The 22613-nt window shown below is 32.1% G+C and overlaps 3 protein-coding genes across 6 annotated transcripts; 2 read left to right on the top strand and 1 right to left on the bottom strand.

Annotated features, from left to right (window-relative positions):
• Positions 1-159: 159 nt before the first annotated feature.
• Positions 160-21207, bottom strand: LOC144855257 (mesoderm-specific transcript homolog protein-like). Of its 3 annotated transcripts, none has more exons than XM_078713061.1 (12): positions 21196-21207; positions 3690-3855; positions 3422-3498; positions 3230-3307; positions 2925-3055; positions 2669-2727; positions 2033-2073; positions 1253-1320; positions 1037-1138; positions 628-704; positions 440-503; positions 160-329 (listed from the first exon to the last, which is right to left on the bottom strand). In XM_078713061.1, the coding sequence occupies exons 2-12, from the start codon at positions 3853-3855 to the stop codon at positions 197-199; spliced, it is 996 nt and encodes a 331-aa protein (XP_078569187.1). In that variant the 5' UTR covers positions 21196-21207; the 3' UTR covers positions 160-196. The 3 variants fall into 3 exon arrangements, with proteins under 3 accessions (XP_078569187.1, XP_078569185.1, XP_078569186.1); XM_078713059.1 differs by lacking the exon at positions 21196-21207 and adding an exon at positions 6189-6288; XM_078713060.1 differs by lacking the exon at positions 21196-21207 and adding an exon at positions 4109-4213.
• Positions 6316-17486, top strand: LOC144855343 (centrosomal protein of 41 kDa-like). 2 transcript variants are annotated; one of them, XM_078713167.1, is made up of 12 exons: positions 6316-6441; positions 7270-7333; positions 7580-7627; positions 8872-8933; positions 9150-9204; positions 9494-9638; positions 10469-10611; positions 11029-11096; positions 11258-11372; positions 11940-12085; positions 12180-12234; positions 16917-17486. In XM_078713167.1, the coding sequence occupies exons 1-12, from the start codon at positions 6349-6351 to the stop codon at positions 17015-17017; spliced, it is 1095 nt and encodes a 364-aa protein (XP_078569293.1). In that variant the 5' UTR covers positions 6316-6348; the 3' UTR covers positions 17018-17486. The 2 variants fall into 2 exon arrangements, with proteins under 2 accessions (XP_078569293.1, XP_078569294.1); XM_078713168.1 differs by lacking the exons at positions 6316-6441; positions 7270-7333; positions 7580-7627 and adding an exon at positions 8318-8746.
• On the top strand, positions 18463-21976 carry LOC144855258 (ATP synthase F(1) complex subunit gamma, mitochondrial-like). Its single transcript, XM_078713062.1, has 8 exons — positions 18463-18588; positions 19044-19078; positions 19221-19352; positions 20150-20351; positions 20698-20841; positions 21057-21121; positions 21253-21408; positions 21699-21976. Exons 1-8 carry the CDS (start codon positions 18545-18547, stop codon positions 21797-21799), a joined length of 879 nt encoding a protein of 292 aa, XP_078569188.1. The 5' UTR covers positions 18463-18544; the 3' UTR covers positions 21800-21976.
• Positions 21977-22613: the final 637 nt, after the last annotated feature.

Raw genomic sequence — 22613 nt, 5'->3', positions numbered from 1 at the left:
ATGATCAACAGTCTCTAATAATAGTCACATCAACATGATCAACATTCAGGTACATCAGTATGATCAACAGTCTCTAATAATAGTCACATCAACATGATCAACATTCAGGTTCATCAGTATGATCAACAGTCTCTAATAATAGTCACATCAATTAAAAAATGTATTAATAAACAATATTTCTTTATTCATTTCATTTTTATTTGTTAGAAAGTAAAATTGGTTTGATAAAGTTTTTAAAATGCTTGCTGACATTCTTTGGATCTTCCCAATGTGGATAGTGACTTATGCTTTTATTAAGAACGTCTACACTGCAATTTGGAACAAGTTTTCTGGAAAATCAAAGATAAAATGTTATTGGAAAATAGCCACACACAAAATGAAATTTTTTTATGAAATTATATTTCTGGAAATATTCGAATACAAACAGATTATTTCTTACCTAAATCTCTTCAGAAATGTTTCTGGCCCATTAATTGGGTCACTTGGGCCATATATAAGATGTACTAAAAAAGAAAGAAATGAATAAGAAGACTTCTGCTGAATATGAATATAAAGTTTATTATTGTATTATCTTTTGTTAATTGTTTAATTTTTGAAATTAATTAATTGAGACCTTTGTGTACATACATGGCACTGTGGTATTTTGTAGAACATGGACCCATCTATCTCGATTGGCATGCCTTTGGTTTATATACTGGAGCAAGCTGAAAAAAAAACAACATGGACCCATCTATCTCGATTGGCATGCCTTTGGTTTATATACTGTGGCAAGCTGAAAAAAAACAACATGGACCCATCTATGTCGATTGGCATGCCTTTGGTTTATATACTGGAGCAAGCTGAAAAAAAACAACATGGACCCATCTATGTCGATTGGCATGCCTTTGGTTTATATACTGTGGCATGCCTTTGGTTTATATACTGGAGCAAGCTGACAAAAAAACAACATTTGTTGGTTCAGTTTCCAATCCTTTACCAAAACTTTACCTATTGCACATGTTATTGCACATGTTATCTTTTATATTACAATACTCACTCAGCTATTACTAGGTAGCCATCATTCCAAATATTAGCAGACCAGAAATCAGCTAATTCCTCTTCACTTGGTTTTGTATTCTTGCCAAATACATCTGAAAAACTAGAATAACATTTCTATATCAACTAAAAACAACAATCATCATCTTAACATTTATTATCAATAATTTTGACCAATAACCTGCAACCAGTTGATTGGCTTTGTTTATAGTCTTACCTTTGTTTAAATATTACATAATTTGTAAGTCTCATAAGTACAGGTGATAAATATTTGTTTAACAAAAGCTGAAATAAAAGATAATTTTACAAAATTAAAGATTAATATTCATTTGATTATTAAGTTATTAACTGCATCAATTACAAAGTCTCAGAAAAATAATATGATGCCGACAAAAACAAAATATAAAATATGAATTTGATTTGTTTAGATTTGAATATGCAATGTACAGTAGTACAAACCTTTTGAATATGCAATGTACAGTAGTACAAACCTTTTGAATATGCAATGTACAGTAGTACAAACCTTTTGAATATGCAATGTACAGTAGTACAAACCTTTTGAATATGCAATGTACAGTAGTACAAACCTTTTGAATATGCAATATGCAATGTACAGTAGTACAAACCTTTTGAATATGCAATATGCAATGTACAGTAGTACAAACCTTTTGAATATGCAATATGCAATATGCAATGTACAGTAGTACAAACCTTTTGAATATGCAATATGCAATATGCAATGTACAGTAGTACAAACCTTTTGAATATGCAATATGCAATATGCAATGTACAGTAGTACAAACCTTTTGAATATGCAATGTACAGTAGTACAAACCTTTTGAATATGCAATATGCAATGTACAGTAGTACAAACCTTTTGAATATGCAATATGCAATGTACAGTAGTACAAACCTTTTGAATCAATTTTGGATTGTGACTTTTAGGTAGGATTCCTAAAGAATAAAGAAAAGTTATTTTGAAGTAAAACAAACAAACCTTTTGTATGATTTTTGGAAAGTTTGTTTCAGGCAAAATACCTAAAGAAATCAAGAAACAAAATTAGTATATTATTAAGCAAGTATAGGAGTACATGCGATTATTTAAATGTTTTTTTCTGCCACTCTACATACTTCTCAGCCATCCACTTTTATCATCCATAGCTTTTCATTGTATAGGAGTACATGCGATTATTTAAATGTTTTCTTCTGCCACTCTACATACTTCTCAGCCATCCACTTTTATCATCTATAGCTTTTCATTGTATAGGAGTACATGCGATTATTTAAATGTTTTTTTCTGCCACTCTACATACTTCTCAGCCATCCACTTTTATCATCCATAGCTTTTCATTGTATAGGAGTACATGCGATTATTTAAATGTTTTTTTCTGCCACTCTACATACTTCTCAGCCATCCACTTTTATCATCCATAGCTTTTCATTGTATAGGAGTACATGCGATTATTTAAATGTTTTTTTCTGCCACTCTACATACTTCTGCCACTCTACATACTTCTGCCATCCACTTTTATCATCCATAGCTTTTCATTATTATCCACCTGTCTTAAATTCTGCCAATAATTATTATTACACACTCTACAGTACCAAACCAATTATATACAGGCATGTTTACCACCGTTTAGTAGTGTTACACTCTCTAATAAAATCCTGTCTTGTTCCCCATCTTCAAACCTATACAGTAAAAAATATAAGATGTATTATCAACGTTATGCTACCTTAAGCATAATAATAAGAATGAATTTTATTTGTACTATTTATTTTTTATAAGATGAAACTTTTAGAAAGACATTCCAGTGTATAATTAGAAGTTTTTAAATAAAGCATTAAAAGAAATATGCCTGGAAAGGAGCAATATGTTACTACTGTACCTGGCTAGGATCTCTTGTGTGACGGTGTCACCTAGGTCATGGGCTAATATATTAACTTTGTTTATGGATAGACTTTTAAGTAGATATGTAATAATATCAGCTTGCTCAAAAACAGTGTAATTGTGTACTTTCTGAAAAAAAGTCAAGAACAAAACATTAGCCAATTATAACAACCAGTATGTGTATTAGTAGTAATTATATTAGTTGTGGGGACTTAAAAACTGTATCATGTCCTTAACATGTTACTAGCTGCGGTTTAATAGACAGAGTGTTATATATTGTGGTAACTAAGCATGATTACTCACAGGCTTATCGCTGAACCCAAATCCTAGCATATCAGCAACAATGACTCTTCCAAATATATTTTGCAAGTCTGGCAAAATCTTTTAAAAATAAAAAAATGATCTTGTTTATTGTCTTAATAAGAATTACCATGTTGTTGAAGTATGTTAACAGACAGCAAACTTGATGTCATTTACTGTCAATGTAGTCACTACCTTTATAAAGTCAAAACTTGATGTTGGAAATCCATGAATACACACAAGAACATCTTTGTTATTTTCATTACCATAATCTGTGATGAAAAATAACAAATCTAATTTAATTCCTGAAAATTGTTTTTCTCTTGTACTGCTGGACTTCAGTAAACCTTTCTAATGTATAGTATTATTAATGTTATTTGTATTTTCCAACATATTTGGTATTCTGGGATGCTATAGGTACCACCATAAATTATCTTCTCTTGGCAGTTATTTGAGTATTTACCATGATAGAAAATGTTGTTATTTTGAAAGTTAAACATCTTTCCAGATTGTTTCCATTTCTTTAATGTATCTGACAAAGGAGGAGGTGGATAGTTGAGAAATACAGCAATTGCAGCAACACATGTTGATAGGAAGAGCAAGTACGACTTGTTGAGATGGAGGGACATCTAAAAAAAAAATACACATCAACAATCACTTTAATTTACCTACCCGCTCATTAGAAAAGTTATTTTCAAATCTGTGTGGGGATCCCACATTCTGGCATAGGCCTAGCGCCACTCTCTCTCTCGTGGGAGGTATTCCCATAGCTCTCACACTCAGATCTAACCCTACGTACTAACACTCTAGGCCCACACGCCATACTATGGCATACTACTTACTAGGCCTACTACTACTATACTACGAGGATGGCCTACTTACTACACAAACAAACGGTTAACCCCACAAACACCGAGTATATATATAATGCCTAACGGATCAGGTGCCGTTTTCGGCCACCTCGACTTATATGGACTATACCATTATTATGACAGGGGTGTGGTGTATTATGTTTTATGTAGAGAAGGGTGTCTATTGAATGGGAAGACAATACAATTGTTCTGTTATGTAACCTACAGTAAAAACTACAAGGAACAATACAAAACATCAAAAACTAGCAATGCATGTACTTTTTATAAGGCATGTTATTATTAGGTACTGTGTTAGGGAATGCCAAGATTTTGTAACAATATTACTATATTAACTAAAGATATTTTAAATAAAACAAATTTTATAGACAAATTTAATGAAGAACCATCTACTAACTGGATAAAGCCATTTAGGAAAAATAATAAACAAGTTGATCATAACGAGTGGTTTTCGAAGGCCCAATGCAAAACAACGTTAACGGAATATACTATGTATAAAGGAACTCCAAACCTTGAACAATATTTGTTAGATAAAACTAATGTTAAGAGTATCAATTTAAAATTTAAAGCAAGATCAAACTCTCTAGATCTTGAGGGTCATAGACAATCCTGATCAAATCATAACACAGGATTATGTAAGATGTGTAGTACTAACGAAAAAGAAACAGTAAACCATTTTTTATTTAAATGTCCTTCATTAAACTCTGTTAGACAATAATTAAGTATGTACTGGGATAATTTTTGTTGTATCTCAGGAATTAAAACACCATTTTATGCTAGACAATTTATTCACTGAAAATGAAACATTACGAACAATTAAAAACATTTTTAATGAAAGCATGGGGGACTAGATCTACAATTTTATCAGCATTACCTCTCTCAACTAATTGATTAATATAGTAAACAAGCTACAGACATCTCTATGAGGATGTATCTGTAAGTTTTATTTATTTATTAGGCCTATCCTGTATTTTTGTTGTTCTGTTTTTATTTTTGTAGTTATATATTGTACAATTTACGTATTATGTATTTTCATGGGTGGACATGTTGATCGTAGTTAAGAAGTTAAATACAAGGCTGTACTGCTTGAGGAAACTCGGTTCTTTGGGGTAAAGCAGGATATTTGTACTATAGAATGTTTATGTTTTACTAATCAGTGATGTTCTATTTGGGCATATTGTATATTGGGCTAGGAATATCAGTAAGGGAATGTAAAGGGGATAAAGACCGAATTGAGAAGGTGCTGGGTAGAGCGGGGAAAGTAATTGGTTTGTCTATGCAAATGCTTGACTCGTTCTACAGCGAACGGCTTGCCGATTATATTGGAAGACACCAATCATCCTCTTCATGGCGACATTATCAGCTCCGTTTTGCATTCGCTATTATAACGTTTTGATGCAAACGTTGTTCAATTAGAACATGTATTTCTACACAGAAGACGTTTAAAAACTTAGTTTAAAAAGTTTTAGAAAAACCAAACCTAAAAACACGCAATGTCAAACGCTGTGTTTTCTGGGAACAAAATGGTACAGATTCATTGACAAAATTATAATGTTTATTTGTTTTACTGATTACCTAATAATCAGTATGTGATAGATCTTATTAGTACTACTGTCATCTTTATTAAATGTACTACTGTGTTAATTAAATTATATTTTTTATTTGTAACTGGAATAAAAACTTTCTTTATATACTTTCTGTATCTATAAATCCGTAAAAATTATTCAATATCCACCTTAGGGAATCCACCTAATATATTAAGGAAGGATACCTAAAAATTATATAGAAATAAAGAGCCATAATATACTGTAGGCCTATTAACTTGAAAACTGAAATTAATTCTACAGCATGCAGGGCGTAGTTGTTTTCCCTTTGTTGCTGAAACATAATGCACTAAACAAAAGAACAAAAGCAGCAGTATTTTAACACATTAACACACTCAAATAATAAATGGGACACCCCTATTTTCCCATCTTTTTATAATGGTATAGTCCATACAAGTCGAGGTGGCCGAAAACGGCACCTGATCCATGCCTAACTACTAGCCAGAGGACCTATACTAGGCCTAGTTTAATAATACTGTACTACTGTACTATGATTAATTATCTATTTGAGTCTATCTATACACATGACCGGCCACGAGACGATCGATCAAATAAAGTTTTGTTGTTGTTGTTTTACATAAACTTTGAACTTTTATCATTAGGCGGTGTGCAGTGATGTGTGTCGTGTGTGTGGTGGCGCAAAAATTAAATGCTTGCGCGCAATATCGTCGTCTTCTTCCCCATAAACAAAAATTACACAACAACCAACATGTCTTATAGAAATGGTATTGGTTCTCGCGATGTAAGAATTGAATTGGCAATTTTTAATTAGTAGAGGCTATATTAAATATAGGCTAGCCTAGGCCTACGCCTGGACAGGCCTACCCTAAAATAATCTAGCTAGCTAGCCTAGGCTGCACGTACGTCTGTAAACTACTAAAAAGAGTGAGCAGCGGTCCACTAGAGAGAGTATAGCCTAGGTAGGCCTAGGGGTTCCTCCTTTCTAGTCCAGGCCTAGCCTAGGTAGGATGGATTCTAATAACATATAGCCTATATATGGGCCCTCCTAAATACCAAGATTCCTACCAAGTCTTATCAATTATAACCATGCCATCATAGGCCTACAAACAAGTATAAATAAAGTGTAAATTTTATAGAATATTTAATTTAGGCCTAGGCCTCAAAGAGAGTGTTAATTGCATTTTTATTATCAATACAATCATACGTTAAATTAGCGATCACCTCTCAGAAGGCAAAAATGTGTCAATAATTATTTTAAACATTTTAGACAACAAAAGTACCTCAAAATGGTATCAAATGCAATTAACACTCTAAATATATCCTATAAATTTAATTATATACATATATAATTTACACTTTAAACTGGTAGGGCTTGGTTATAATAATTGATAGGGCTTGGTAGTGTAGAGCTAGGTATTTGTTTGTTTGTTTTATTTTTATACTGGGTGACCTCTTAACAGTCAAAGACTGATCTCCCAGAGGGCCCAGTTTTGGGAGGACTCTTTATATAATATTAAGTACAAAAGGCCTACTATAACAAATATTATATAAAGTATAAAAAAAAAAGATTATGAAATGCAATAATACTCAGTGTAGACTACTCTAATAGATGCTGAATAAGAAAATACCAGAAAACCCAAAATACAAGGATGTAAAGACAAAACTGGACACAGGTAAGCCTAATAATAGTAGTAATTTTGTTCCTGTTTATATAAAGAGATCTATTCTTAATTAAGTTTGCAACCTTAAAAGAGATCAATTGTGTCCTAAAAAGGGTTATAAATTGTCCCTGATGCAACGTCATTCTATTGTACTTGATACAGATTCTTCAAACCTTCATGCCTTTTGTGCATTACTCGGGCCTTTAGTAGTAGAATTTCAATAAAGTTTTATTATAATCATAACAATGTTTTGCACAGGTGCTAGCTTATCAAGGTATATGATGAAAATTGAAGATATTCGTAAAAGTGAGTTACACTAACTTTTTATTGAAGATATTCGTAAAAGTGAGTTACACTAACTTTTTATTGAAGATATTTGTAAAAGTGAGTTACACTAACTTTTTATTGAAGATATTCGTAAAAGTGAGTTACACTAACTTTTTATTGAAGATATTCGTAAAAGTGAGTTACACTATCTTTTTATTGCATTGTGGATTACATAGTTTCTCTCATTATACACTTTTTAAATCATCATTGTGTACAGTATTATGTACAATGTTTAAATCATCATTGTGTACAGTATTATGTACAATATTTAAATCATCATTGTGTACAGTATTATGTACAATGTTTAAATCATCATTGTGTACAGTATTATATACAATGTTTACTTTTTGAATCTGTTAAAAATACAAATTTACAATGAGTTTTTTGAGCAATATTTTCACTTTTGCCATTGTGTTTAGATTACATAAGCTTATCTCAAATCTTAACTCTATTCAACAGTATAGAGTATAATAGGAATATAATGGTTACCATGGTAATTCATTGTCCAAAGTGTACTTTGGTTTGTCAATGACAAATACAAAAGAGCTGCCATCATTGCTACATTCATTTCTAATTTATATTGGTTGCTATGGTTACAGATACACCTGGTTGACGCATGCAGTCAGCAGACTGCTGGATAATATATTTAATGTTTGGAATTTACTCATCGTGTGTGTTTGTGTTTATTCTGTTTGATTTAAGTCTGTTTTCTGTAGTTATCTATTTGTGTTAATAACATTCAGTGGAATCATTGTATTGCTGAATTTGTTCAGGAAATTCTGTGAAATCAATCAGTTCACTTGATATCAACTTTACTGTTAACAATTACTAGTTTAGTATTGTGAAAAAATATAGGTTGTTTTTGTGTCTGGATTTGATTTCACAAGATTTTGTTAGAATACTTGTTTGCATGCAGCAGGACAGTAATGTCAATTAGTAATAGGTCAATGGGCCATGTGACTAGTTTCCAAAGCCCAGAACGTAAGCATGTCTCATTTGGTAGTGAGACAGGGAAACACCGTACATTTGGACGGCCGTCAAATGGAAAGCTTTTACGGAATAGGTTAACATTGAAGGTGCTTAAAGGTGAATTAACAGGTAGGCCGCCGTCATCCAAAAGTTTACCAAAAATGGTTTATATTTTATCGTGTCCTTGTTTCTTATTTCTTATCACCTTTCGACATTCTTTTAACTATTAATTACAGTATAGATTTTCATTTAAGATTACAGATATAAGAAAGATGAAATATTTAAACGAATGAAAGTGACTACATTTGTGCAATTGGTAAGGTTTTTTTTATAAAATTAGTAAATTTCCAACAACAATAATTGTATAATAATACTTTTTACTATATATTTTTTAGTTTTAGTGTTATACTCATCATCAATCAAACATCAACATGTTTATTCCATAATCAAAATAAGAACCTATACAAATACATGTTTGCCAACAGCAAATTAATTTGTGTATGGTATCAAAAGAATGATTGGTTTTTTTCAGGTTTTGCAAGTTCATGCAATTCAAGATCTTGAAGACAGTGCATTGGCAGAAGGAGGTAAATTGGTGGCAACAAGCTACAACTCACTAGCCTGTAGACTATTGTTTATTTACTTCAACTAAAAACTGTGTTTGAAAATGAGTTGACTTGTTTCAACACAAGCAAGCATTCATAAATTTCATTGCCACCCTTTATTTTGAAAATAAGAAGGTAGTCAATTAGTGTAAACATACAACTTAACTATACAGACAAGTAAAAAGACATTCAATGTGTATCATGCTAGTGATGTGCAGGTTGCTTTCACACTTTTAAATACTTTAATTGTACTATGTATTTTTGCTTACAGATGAATCTGTGACTTCATCAAGGAGTACTATAATAGGGGGTGGGGACAGTGCTAGTCAAATTAGTTCCAGTCCTGTACCATCATTGGCACTTACAGATGGAGACTATGGTGAAATTAAGGACACTCCTCGCTCAACTTTCCAAAGGTATAGTTCAATTTAAGCAACTGAACCGCCGGCGCTTGTTTAATTGAAAGCCCAGTTTCAGTGCAATTAGATAGTTGAATGTCTATAGTTTTCACATGCCTAACCGCTGGCGCTTGTTTAATTGAAAGCCCAGTTTTTCAGTGCAATTAGATAGTTAAATGTCTATAGTTTTCACATGCCTAACCCTAACCGCCGGCGCTTGTTTAATTGAAAGCCCAGTTTTTCAGTGCAATTAGATAGTTAAATGTCTATAGTTTTCACATGCCTAACCCTAACCGCCGGCGCTTGTTTAATTGAAAGCCCAGTTTTTCAGTGCAATTAGATAGTTAAATGTCTATAGTTTTCACATGCCTAACCCTAACCGCCGGCGCTTGTTTAATTGAAAGCCCAGTTTTTCAGTGCAATTAGATAGTTAAATGTCTATAGTTTTCACATGCCTAACCCTAACCGCCGGCGCTTGTTTAATTGAAAGCCCAGTTTTTCAGTGCAATTAGATAGTTAAATGTCTATAGTTTTCACATGCCTAACCCTAACCGCCGGCGCTTGTTTAATTGAAAGCCCAGTTTTTCAGTGCAATTAGATAGTTAAATGTCTATAGTTTTCACATGCCTAACCCTAACCGCCGGCGCTTGTTTAATTGAAAGCCCAGTTTTTCAGTGCAATTAGATAGTTAAAGGTCTATAGTTTTTACAAAACTGCGGAATTACTAATTTACTACTATTATTTAAACTCATTGTTTAGCCAATACTTGCCACTATTTATTTCATTAAAATTGGTAGACTAGTTGACTCCTGTATTGGAATGACTAATCAAACATTTTTTTTAAGCAGTGTTATAAGTGGAATTGGAGAGTTTGACATGTTATCAGAGCCAGAAGAAGAAGAAAGAGTTGTTGAGATTCCACAAAATTGTCCTTATTTGTTGCTAGACTTGAGAGATAGAGATGCATATGATCAATGTCATATCATTACAGGTAATGTCTTATACATTATTTCTTATTGTATTATTATAACACCTAAATAAATTCCAGTCATTTGATTGGACGGTTGTGGGTCACATGGCATGCAAAAGTACGTACTATTAAACTAGAGTTGAGAGATAGAGATGCATATGATCAATGTCATATCATTACAGGTAATGTCTTATACATTACTTTGTATGACTGCATATATAATCTTTATACCTATTTCAACAGTAGTTGTATATAATAAAAATAAAGATTATGAGTTGAATATGTTCTATTCAACAAGGTGAAGTGAGGTTGGATCTCTATCGAACATTCTCCAAATTTATCAAAACCTTTACAAAAAGGTGAATGTGTAAGAGTATCTTCTTGTGTTATAAAATGTTTTGTTTTTTATAATTTATATGATTTTATTTTGATTACCAGCAATGAATTATCCTTCTGCAATGTTGTCAAGATCTTGTAATTACTTTACCAAAGAAATACTAGCTTATGTATCCTTTCTAAACTGAATGATTTCATAATCACAGAGAAACATTGCAGTATGATGTATAATTGTACTATTATCTGGTGTGGTACAAATATACTAATAAATGCTTAATTACTTCAAATGTGTCATTGTTATTGATGGTTGTTATTCCTTAATGAGTTTTAGCGTAATCAACCTGGGAAAATAATAGTATTGTATGATGAAGATGAAAGAATCGTTATAGCTGCAGCTACCACTTTTGCCGAGAGGGGCTTCAACAATTCTTTTGTTCTATCTGGCGGTAAGTTTTTTTCAAATAACACTAGAATGCTTGTTTGTATTATATATAATAGGATAATAAGATTATTTTGTAAACAATTTACAAAAACCATCCAGATGGAATACACATACATGTGCACTTGATTTAATAACTATATTTTGGTTTAGGATTAAAATCTGAACCCATGTGCACTTGATTTAATACTATATTTTGGTTTAGGATTAAAATCTGAACCCATGTGCACTTGATTTAATACTATATTTTGGTTTAGGATTAAAATCTGAACCCATGTGCACTTGATTTAATACTATATTTTGTTTTAGGATTAAAATCTGAACCCATGTGCACTTGATTTAATACTATATTTTGGTTTAGGATTAAAATCTTAACCCATGTGCACTTGATTTAATACTATATTTTGGTTTAGGATTAAAATCTTAACCCATGTGCACTTGATTTAATAACTATATTTTAGTTTAGGATTAAAATCTTAACCCATGTGCACTTGATTTAATACTATATGTATTTTGCTTTAGGATTAAAATCTTAACCCATGTGCACTTGATTTAATACTATATTTTGCTTTAGGATTAAAAGTTGCTGTGCAGAAGTTTCCAAAGGGTTTAATATCTGGCACCTTGCCAGCATCTTGTACACCATCAGCTATTAGATCAAAGAAGAAAATGGCAGTACCACCCGCTCAGGAACCAAAACAATACTTTTCAGAGAATGATATCCTTATTAATTTTTATTAAATTGATTAATTTTAACCTTAAATGTGATTAAGCTTGTTTATAAAATTATAAACCTTAATTGTATAATTTACATCTTGATATGTTACAAAGTGAACTGGATGAGAATTTGATACCCAATGACACTGGAAGTAAGTAATTCACTCACATTTTAATATACAATCTAGGAGTACAGACACATAGCAATAGGTAACTCTGAACTAGACATTTAATTCACTCACATTTTAATATACAATCTAGGAGTACAAACACAAAGCAATAGGTAACTCTGAACTAGACATTTAATTCACTCACATTTTAATATACAATCTAGGAGTACAAACACAAAGCAATAGGTAACTCTGAACTAGACATTTAATTCACTCACATTTTAATATACAACCTAGGAGTACAAACACAAAGCAATAGGTAACTCTGAACTAGACATTTAATTCACTCACATTGTAATATACAATCTAGGAGTACAAACACAAAGCAATAGGTAACTCTGAACTAGACATTTAATTCACTCACATTGTAATATACAATCTAGGAGTACAGACACAAAGCAATAGGTTACTCTGAACTAGACATTTAATTCACTCACATTGTAATATACAATCTAGGAGTACAAACACAAAGCAATAGGTAACTCTGAACTAGACATTTAATTCACTCACATTTTAATATACAATCTAGGAGTACAAACACAAAGCAATAGGTAACTCTGAACTAGACATTTAATTCACTCACATTTTAATATACAATCTAGGAGTACAAACACAAAGCAATAGGTAACTCTGAACTAGACATTTAATTCACTCACATTGTAATATACAATCTAGGAGTACAAACACAAAGCAATAGGTAACTCTGAACTAGACATTTAATTCACTCACATTTTAATATACAATCTAGGAGTACAAACACAAAGCAATAGGTAACTCTGAACTAGACATTTAATTCACTCACATTTTAATATACAATCTAGGAGTACAGACACAAAGCAATAGGTAACTCTGAACTAGACATTTAATTCACTCACATTTTAATATACAATCTAGGAGTACAAACACAAAGCAATAGGTTACTCTGAACTAGACATTTAATTCACTCACATTTTAATATACAATCTAGGAGTACAGACACAAAGCAATAGGTAACTCTGAACTAGACATTTAATTCACTCACTTTGTAATATACAATCTAGGAGTACAAACACAAAGCAATAGGTAACTCTGAACTAGACATTTAATTCACTCACATTTTAATATACAATCTAGGAGTACAGACACAAAGCAATAGGTAACTCTGAACTAGACATTTAATTCACTCACATTTTAATATACAATCTAGGAGTACAAACACAAAGCAATAGGTAACTCTGAACTAGACATTTAATTCACTCACATTGTAATATACAATCTAGGAGTACAAACACAAAGCAATAGGTAACTCTGAACTAGACATTTAATTCACTCACATTTTAATATACAATCTAGGAGTACAAACACAAAGCAATAGGTAACTCTGAACTAGACATTTAATTCACTCACATTGTAATATACAATCTAGGAGTACAAACACAAAGCAATAGGTAACTCTGAACTAGACATTTAATTCACTCACATTTTAATATACAATCTAGGAGTACAAACACAAAGCAATAGGTAACTCTGAACTAGACATTTAATTCACTCACATTGTAATATACAATCTAGGAGTACAAACACAAAGCAATAGGTTACTCTGAACTAGACATTTAATTCACTCACATTTTAATATACAATCTAGGAGTACAGACACAAAGCAATAGGTAACTCTGAACTAGACATTTAATTCACTCACATTGTAATATACAATCTAGGAGTACAGACACAAAGCAATAGGTAACTCTGAACTAGACATTTAATTCACTCACATTGTAATATACAATCTAGGAGTACAAACACAAAGCAATAGGTAACTCTGAACTAGACATTTAATTCACTCACATTTTAATATACAATCTAGGAGTACAAACACAAAGCAATAGGTAACTCTGAACTAGACATTTAATTCACTCACATTTTAATATACAATCTAGGAGTACAAACACAAAGCAATAGGTAACTCTGAACTAGACATTTAATTCACTCACATTTTAATATACAATCTAGGAGTACAAACACAAAGCAATAGGTAACTCTGAACTAGACATTTAATTCACTCACATTGTAATATACAATCTAGGAGTACAAACACAAAGCAATAGGTAACTCTGAACTAGACATTTAATTCACTCACATTTTAATATACAATCTAGGAGTACAAACACAAAGCAATAGGTAACTCTGAACTAGACATTTAATTCACTCACATTTTAATATACAATCTAGGAGTACAAACACAAAGCAATAGGTAACTCTGAACTAGACATTTAATTCACTCACATTGTAATATACAATCTAGGAGTACAAACACAAAGCAATAGGTAACTCTGAACTAGACATTTAATTCACTCACATTGTAATATACAATCTAGGAGTACAAACACAAAGCAATAGGTAACTCTGAACTAGACATTTAATTCACTCACTTTGTAATATACAATCTAGGAGTACAGACACAAAGCAATAGGTAACTCTGAACTAGACATTTAATTCACTCACATTGTAATATACAATCTAGGAGTACAGACACAAAGCAATAGGTAACTCTGAACTAGACATTTAATTCACTCACATTGTAATATACAATCTAGGAGTACAAACACAAAGCAATAGGTAACTCTGAACTAGACATTTAATTCACTCACATTGTAATATACAATCTAGGAGTACAAACACAAAGCAATAGGTAACTCTGAACTAGACATTTAATTCACTCACATTTTAATATACAATCTAGGAGTACAAACACAAAGCAATAGGTAACTCTGAACTAGACATTTAATTCACTCACTTTGTAATATACAATCTAGGAGTACAGACACAAAGCAATAGGTAACTCTGAACTAGACATTTAATTCACTCACATTTTAATATACAATCTAGGAGTACAGACACAAAGCAATAGGTAACTCTGAACTAGACATTTAATTCACTCACTTTGTAATATACAATCTAGGAGTACAAACACAAAGCAATAGGTAACTCTGAACTAGACATTTAATTCACTCACATTGTAATATACAATCTAGGAGTACAAACACAAAGCAATAGGTAACTCTGAACTAGACATTTAATTCACTCACATTTTAATATACAATCTAGGAGTACAAACACAAAGCAATAGGTAACTCTGAACTAGACATTTAATTCACTCACATTTTAATATACAATCTAGGAGTACAGACACAAAGCAATAGGTAACTCTGAACTAGACATTTAATTCACTCACATTGTAATATACAATCTAGGAGTACAAACACAAAGCAATAGGTAACTCTGAACTAGACATTTAATTCACTCACATTGTAATATACAATCTAGGAGTACAAACACAAAGCAATAGGTAACTCTGAACTAGACATTTAATTCACTCACATTGTAATATACAATCTAGGAGTACAGACACAAAGCAATAGGTAACTCTGAACTAGACATTTAATTCACTCACATTTTAATATACAACCTAGGAGTACAAACACAAAGCAATAGGTAACTCTGAACTAGACATTTAATTCACTCACATTTTAATATACAATCTAGGAGTACAAACACAAAGCAATAGGTAACTCTGAACTAGACATTTAATTCACTCACATTTTAATATACAATCTAGGAGTACAAACACAAAGCAATAGGTAACTCTGAACTAGACATTTAATTCACTCACTTTGTAATATACAATCTAGGAGTACAAACACAAAGCAATAGGTAACTCTGAACTAGACATTTAATTCACTCACATTTTAATATACAATCTAGGAGTACAAACACAAAGCAATAGGTAACTCTGAACTAGACATTTAATTCACTCACATTGTAATATACAATCTAGGAGTACAAACACAAAGCAATAGGTAACTCTGAACTAGACATTTAATTCACTCACATTTTAATATACAATCTAGGAGTACAGACACAAAGCAATAGGTAACTCTGAACTAGACATTTAATTCACTCACATTGTAATATACAATCTAGGAGTACAAACACAAAGCAATAGGTAACTCTGAACTAGACATTTAATTCACTCACATTTTAATATACAATCTAGGAGTACAAACACAAAGCAATAGGTAACTCTGAACTAGACATTTAATTCACTCACATTTTAATATACAATCTAGGAGTACAAACACAAAGCAATAGGTAACTCTGAACTAGACATTTAATTCACTCACATTGTAATATACAATCTAGGAGTACAAACACAAAGCAATAGGTAACTCTGAACTAGACATTTAATTCACTCACATTTTAATATACAATCTAGGAGTACAAACACAAAGCAATAGGTAACTCTGAACTAGACATTTAATTCACTCACATTGTAATATACAATCTAGGAGTACAGACACAAAGCAATAGGTAACTCTGAACTAGACATTTAATTCACTCACATTGTAATATACAATCTAGGAGTACAAACACAAAGCAATAGGTAACTCTGAACTAGACATTTAATTCACTCACTTTGTAATATACAATCTAGGAGTACAAACACAAAGCAATAGGTAACTCTGAACTGACCATTTATAATACACTAACGTCGTGTTTCAACTACCAAGGGCCTTAAAACAGCCATCATTTTTTCCCCACAAATAATTCATTTTACCTAGAACAAGTGTTTTGTTTCATCTTTGAATAATATATTTATAATCATGTATATTTTTGGATTTTTTTAGGTCGCCTTTCCAGGGCTACTACACATGCAAGAAGCCAAGTTTCTACACGCTCTTCAACTTCAAAATCAATGGCTAGTGTTCATTCTCAGCCTTGGAAATAACATTAACAATTCAATTTATTGAAAAAGTTGTATATATGTGTGAGATCTGAACTTGTAATTATACTAAATTAATTAATTAATGAACTTATAATGATTAGGATTATATTGTTACATTATTGTTTGCATGTAGCTGTTTATACTAATAAAATGTATTACTGTATGTGTAGTACTTCATAACTAGCATTCTGTCATTTCTAAGACAGAGTTAGCATTTACCAAAATACCACACAGCAAAAACAGATTGATAGCAGGCTAGTAGGCCACTGCTATACCCTGGCCTAACCAGAATGCTGCCTTTGAATTTTTAGTCTATTCAGAGGTTAATAGACAATTTCATAAAAGCCCCAAATTTAAAACAAAAAAGAATTTCTTTCTAGTAAGTAAAATTATGAAATGTAAACGTTTGATGTAACATCATAGCTTTGGTGTCATACTTGTATTTATTAAATGATTGAGTTGTGACGTGTAACTATATCCTACATAAATGTTGTAACTTGTGGTCTCAGATTTGTATCCTAAATAAAAACGTGAATAAAATATGAATTTGACGAGCGACATGTAACCAGCTGGATAGTCCAAACCCATCTCAGCTCCATCATGGTTGGTGCTAAGGTGAGTTTTAAAATATCCATTTGTGGAAGAAAATAGAACAAAACCAGCCTCGGGAAACTTCCACAAAATTGTTGCATTTCTGCCAAGTTCCTATAGTTTATGCTTCTAGTAATACTAATATTACTGACAAGGTTGGTTGTCTTTTAGAAACCAATAAAAAAGAATAGGTATTTTTTCAGACGGCGCCCCGTGTGTGGACGTGGTGCAAAGAGGAAACATTTTTGTAAAATATATTATTTATTCAACTTGGTAATAATGAAATTATTGTTATGTTTATAACGACGACGCTAAACACAGTAAACTAAATTACGCTTTAATACTTTGTTAAACCTTTCAATTGAAATAGGTGGCATGAATATGCACCGCTTCCATTTTTTGGGGTGTAATTATTAATTGAAATTGGTGGCATAATATGCAACTTCCAATTTTTGTATACACGTCTAAATATAATGTTTATTATAAATTTATTTTAGTTAAGATCATGAGACTGCTGGCTCTTGTAGTTACAGTATTATTTATTTTACTTTAGCAGTCCCCCTGACCAATTCATCTCTGTATATTTTACATTTATGGTTTGTTTGTTAATAAAGTTTACTGGAATAAAATTTGCGCTTTAAATACTAAACACATTACCCAGATTTGAAAAGAGATTGGAATTCTTACGTCAATTTTTATTATAGGTGGTTGAGAGAGAAGATAATTTTTGAATTACAGTTTAGCACGATCCTTATGATTTTAAAAGTTATGTTTGTGCATTTATATAGAGGGCAGCAGATAGCAGTCGAAGAACGACGAAAACGAGGCAGAAATCTTGCTCTTCGATGATCCTCTCTATCTCATGCCCCCACCGCGCTGCTGTCGATCGTCGTACACACAGTAGTAGTACACATTTTTACCGGCGAATCTTTGTAAAAAATGGCGATGTTAGGAAGTAAAATACCAGTATTTTTCCCCACAGGGTGAGCATTAATTGGGACTTTATAATTTTCAGAGACTTGAAATAGATTAAGCCTAGTCTAGAACATAACGACTTAAGTGATAAATGTGTAATTGCATATTCATTTTTATGTTTAGCTTGGCAGTAGGCTAGAGTAGGCCTAGGCTAGGCCTAGTTAGAGGATAGGCCCTAGGCCTAGGCCCCTGTCCTGTTAGTTGTTGTGTAGTCTATATGAGGCCTCCTAACGAAGGCTTGTATTTAGGAGGGCGCCCTAATACTAGAAAAGTGCTGCTGCTCTAGCCTAGAGTGAGAGAGCTACTGTAGCTTATTCTTCTTTCAACAGAAGAATAAAAAGGCACATAATTATGCATATTACAATTTACATGCATGATGGTTGGTCATCATGCCCATAAAATGACATGTAGTTAACTATTTTTTATACATAATGTAATTCAAAATATATTTTGTTTTAAACAGGGTGCAAGTTAGGTCTATGGCAACTCTTAAAGAAAGTAAGTAAAAATGTTTAATTTATTAATTGAATTTAAGGATTATTTGAAAACTGATTGGGTAATTGTTTGTTCTTGATGATCTTAATACAACTTTCATGTAACACTTTATAATAATGCTATGTGTATCTTAAATTATATTTAGTTGCTGCTCGTCTAAAGTCTGTTAAAAACATCCAGAAGATTACCAAATCAATGAAGATGATAGCAGCAGCCCGATACACAAAAGCCGAGAGAGAGTTAAAACCATCAAGAAATTATGGAGCTGGTCCACTTGGTAAGTGCATGCTGAACACTGAATAAGTGCGTTAATACCAGATAATATTTGAGAACGGATTGTGTTTAGAAACGTATAAATAAAACGATAAGATGATTGAATGAATCTCTTTTCAAAATGTAATGATTTCTTAACCCTATGATGGAAATCTGAGGCCGGTCCTGTTTTGTAATTGCATGCATCTAAATGAAAGAAAGTTCCATATTTAATAATAATTGTTAAAGAACCCACTTTTTTAATCTTACACTCCATAGTATAAATAAAAGAATAAAAAAAAATCTTTACTATAAGAAAGATATTAATACTACTACTTGTGAGGTTGTGTGACGCAGTATGTTGGACGTTGGGAGGTTGTGTGACGCAGTATGTTGGACATTGGGAGGTTGTGTGACGCAGTATGTTGGACGTTGGGAGGTTGTGTGACGCAGTATGTTGGACGTTGGGAGGTTGTGTGACGCAGTATGTTGGACGTTGGGAGGTTGTGTGACGCAGTATGTTGGACGTTGGGAGGTTGTGTGACGCAGTATGTTGGACGTTGTGAGGTTGTGTGACGCAGTATGTTGGACGTTGGGAGGTTGTGTGACGCAGTATGTTGGACGTTGGGTTACCGATGTGTAATTTAAACCAGTTGTATTTAAATACAAAGAATAACACATTCAATATCACAGGTTGCAATGACCCAACGGTGAACACACTCACTGTTAGATTTTAATTAATAATAGATCAGTTAAAAATAATTTGTTTTAATGTATAAAATACAACTATTTAATTACAGTTTCTTTGGATTGTTCTTGTAGAATTCTATAACAAAGCTGATCTTGAAGATGATAAGAGCAAGGCTAACCATCTCATCATTGGAATTTCAAGTGACAGGGGTCTATGTGGTGGTATTCATAGTAACGTATCAAAAGCTGTCAAACGAGCAATTGACGGCAAACCAGAAGGTGTAACAACTAAAGTAATCACTGTGGGAGATAAGATACGTGGCCAGCTTGTGAGGTTTGTAAATTAACAATAATTGTTCATGGGTTATAATCTTTAATGTTTACAGTAAATTATGAGTTACAAATAAAGTTACTATAAAAGGCATCCTTACACTGGTTATGATTTAACAGATTTAAAGTATACCTTGGTGGACATACATATAAAGTTACTATAAAAGGCATCCTTACACTGGTTATGATTTAACAGATTTAAAGTATACCTTGGTGGACATACATATAAAGTTACTATAAAAAGCATCCTTACACTGGTTATGATTTAACAGATTTAAAGTATACCTTGGTGGACATACATATTTGAAATAATATATTCATTTGATGAATCTTTTCGTTTTAATATTCAGAACTCATGGTGATAAGATGATGATGGGATTTTCGGAGGTTGGAAGAAAGTCTCCAAATTTCAATGTTGCTTCTGATGTAGCAAGCGCTATTCTCAATAGTGGTTTTGAGTTTGATGTTGGAGAAATCATTTATAATCGCTTTAGGTAAATATTTTATGATATGTATTTTTTACCTTTAGTACTACAGTATGCTAAAATATTGCATGAGGTGTGTTTGCCTGCACACTGTGGCCCATTCAGTGCCTTGGTTAACTTGTATTATTAGTAAAATGCCATCCCTGCTGTACATACTAATATTTGTTAAACCATAAACATTTGTGTAGTTGTAATAAAGAATGATGTGTTGGTTGTTTTAACAGGTCTGTTATTTCCTACGACACTTTAAGTCAGCAACTGATGCCATTGGACGTCTTGACAGCTTCAGGTTAGCTGACAAACACTAATTATTATATATATTATATTTTTTAAACAAATGTATAATAAATTGAGACAAAGTACCTGCAAAACTGAAACTACCTAGTGGAAGACATTTTACATCATGTTTTTTTTTTATAGAAAAAATGAGTATTTATGATGATGTAGATGCTGATATTCTACGTAATTACAATGAGTTCCTGCTGGCTAATTTAGTATACATCTGTATGATAGAGGGTAACTGTAGTGAACAGAGCTCAAGGATGAGTGCTATGGATTCAGCTACAAAGAATGCTGGTAAGATAATAATTATGTGACAAAAACATGAAAAAATGGTCAATAACGTTAGTTAGGTAGTTAAAAAAGAAACATTTTTCCAAAAATTCGTCTTGGGATATAGTTTAGTCATCACCTTTGACTATATTTTTAACCATGGCCCTCAGCCTAGTAAATATTTGTATACTATATTGATAATCTATTTTACTGATAGACTGGACCTTTACCAATACATTTATTTTTATATTTGGTTGATTAAATTACTTTTGCAGTATGTTGCAAAATTGACTATACATTTTGATTTCTTATAGGTGACATGATAGACAGGTTGACACTGACATACAATCGTTCACGTCAAGCCATCATTACCGGTGAACTCATTGAAATTATCTCAGGTGCTGCTGCTATATAGTAAATTCCAACCTTCATTATTCTTATGTTGGACTAGTAAGCAACTGACGTGTCAGCTTCATAGTTTTAAAAGATTGTATTAGAAATAAAATATCAATTTAAAAAACACAAGAAGTAGAATGGATTGCTTTTTCATCTATAACAAAAGTTAAATAAATAATGTGAATCTAGAATGGTATTTGTTTTATTATCTGCTTTTTATTAACGGGACATGTAACTGTTTATGCGCATAGCAATATCTATTTAGGCTACTTGAGATAAAATGTATTGTAGTGAAATGTTTGTACTTATACGCAGTGGGGGTATCCGGCAGACACCCATTTTTATTGACTTTAGGTAACCCTCTACACCATCATATAGTTAGATATTGGTACCTAGTTCATCTAACCATTTCTCTGGGCTGCCGGTCTATATGTAGAGGAAAGATTATTTGCTTGTTTTCTTTAGTTGTCGAATGAGATGCAGAGCACTACATTCCTGCTGATTTTCCCAATTCTCTGTTATATCCAGTTTGTTCCACCTTCTCCCAAACAGGAGGTTAGTTCAATTCAGAAAAAGTTTAAAATTGAGAATTATTTCTTTATTTGACCTCGGGTACTTTCGTTTATTCACTGTATGAAGATTAGAAACACACATTGACAATAATTTTCAAAAATGTATTAGTTTTTAATGTAATTTACAGATGAATCAGACATCAAATAATGGCCAATATTTTTACTAATAACTTTACTAACTACTTTACGTAGATTTTACCCTAAATGTATTGACTAAACTGTAGAGGGCACTACTTTTCCAATTTCAAACTGATTTTACCT

This window comes from Antedon bifida, chromosome 11 (assembly GCF_963402885.1).
Source record: "Antedon bifida chromosome 11, ecAntBifi1.1, whole genome shotgun sequence".
In the NCBI taxonomy this organism is placed as follows: Eukaryota; Metazoa; Echinodermata; class Crinoidea; order Comatulida; family Antedonidae; genus Antedon; species Antedon bifida.
The sequence above is the reverse complement of the archived record's forward strand: the minus strand, read 5'-3'. Positions and strand labels throughout refer to the sequence as shown.

Excerpts from the sequence above, each read along its gene's own strand:
- LOC144855343 (XM_078713167.1), top strand. The coding sequence starts at position 6,349 with ATGCTTGCGCGCAATATCGTCGTCTTCTTCCCCATAAACAAAAATTAC. Across the intron at positions 12,086-12,179 it reads AATACTTTTCAGAGAATGAT|CTTGATATGTTACAAAGTGA; the intron begins ATCCTTATTAAT and ends TATAATTTACAT. Across the intron at positions 12,235-16,916 it reads GATACCCAATGACACTGGAA|GTCGCCTTTCCAGGGCTACT; the intron begins GTAAGTAATTCA and ends GGATTTTTTTAG.
- LOC144855258 (XM_078713062.1), top strand. The coding sequence starts at position 18,545 with ATGGCGATGTTAGGAAGTAAAATACCAGTATTTTTCCCCACAGG. Across the intron at positions 19,079-19,220 it reads TATGGCAACTCTTAAAGAAA|TTGCTGCTCGTCTAAAGTCT; the intron begins GTAAGTAAAAAT and ends AATTATATTTAG. Across the intron at positions 20,352-20,697 it reads ATACGTGGCCAGCTTGTGAG|AACTCATGGTGATAAGATGA; the intron begins GTTTGTAAATTA and ends TTTAATATTCAG.
- LOC144855257 (XM_078713061.1), bottom strand. The coding sequence starts at position 3,855 with ATGTCCCTCCATCTCAACAAGTCGTACTTGCTCTTCCTATCAACATGT. Across the intron at positions 504-627 it reads ACAAAATACCACAGTGCCAT|TACATCTTATATATGGCCCA; the intron begins GTATGTACACAA and ends TTTCTTTTTTAG. Across the intron at positions 330-439 it reads ACATTTCTGAAGAGATTTAG|AAAACTTGTTCCAAATTGCA; the intron begins GTAAGAAATAAT and ends TTGATTTTCCAG.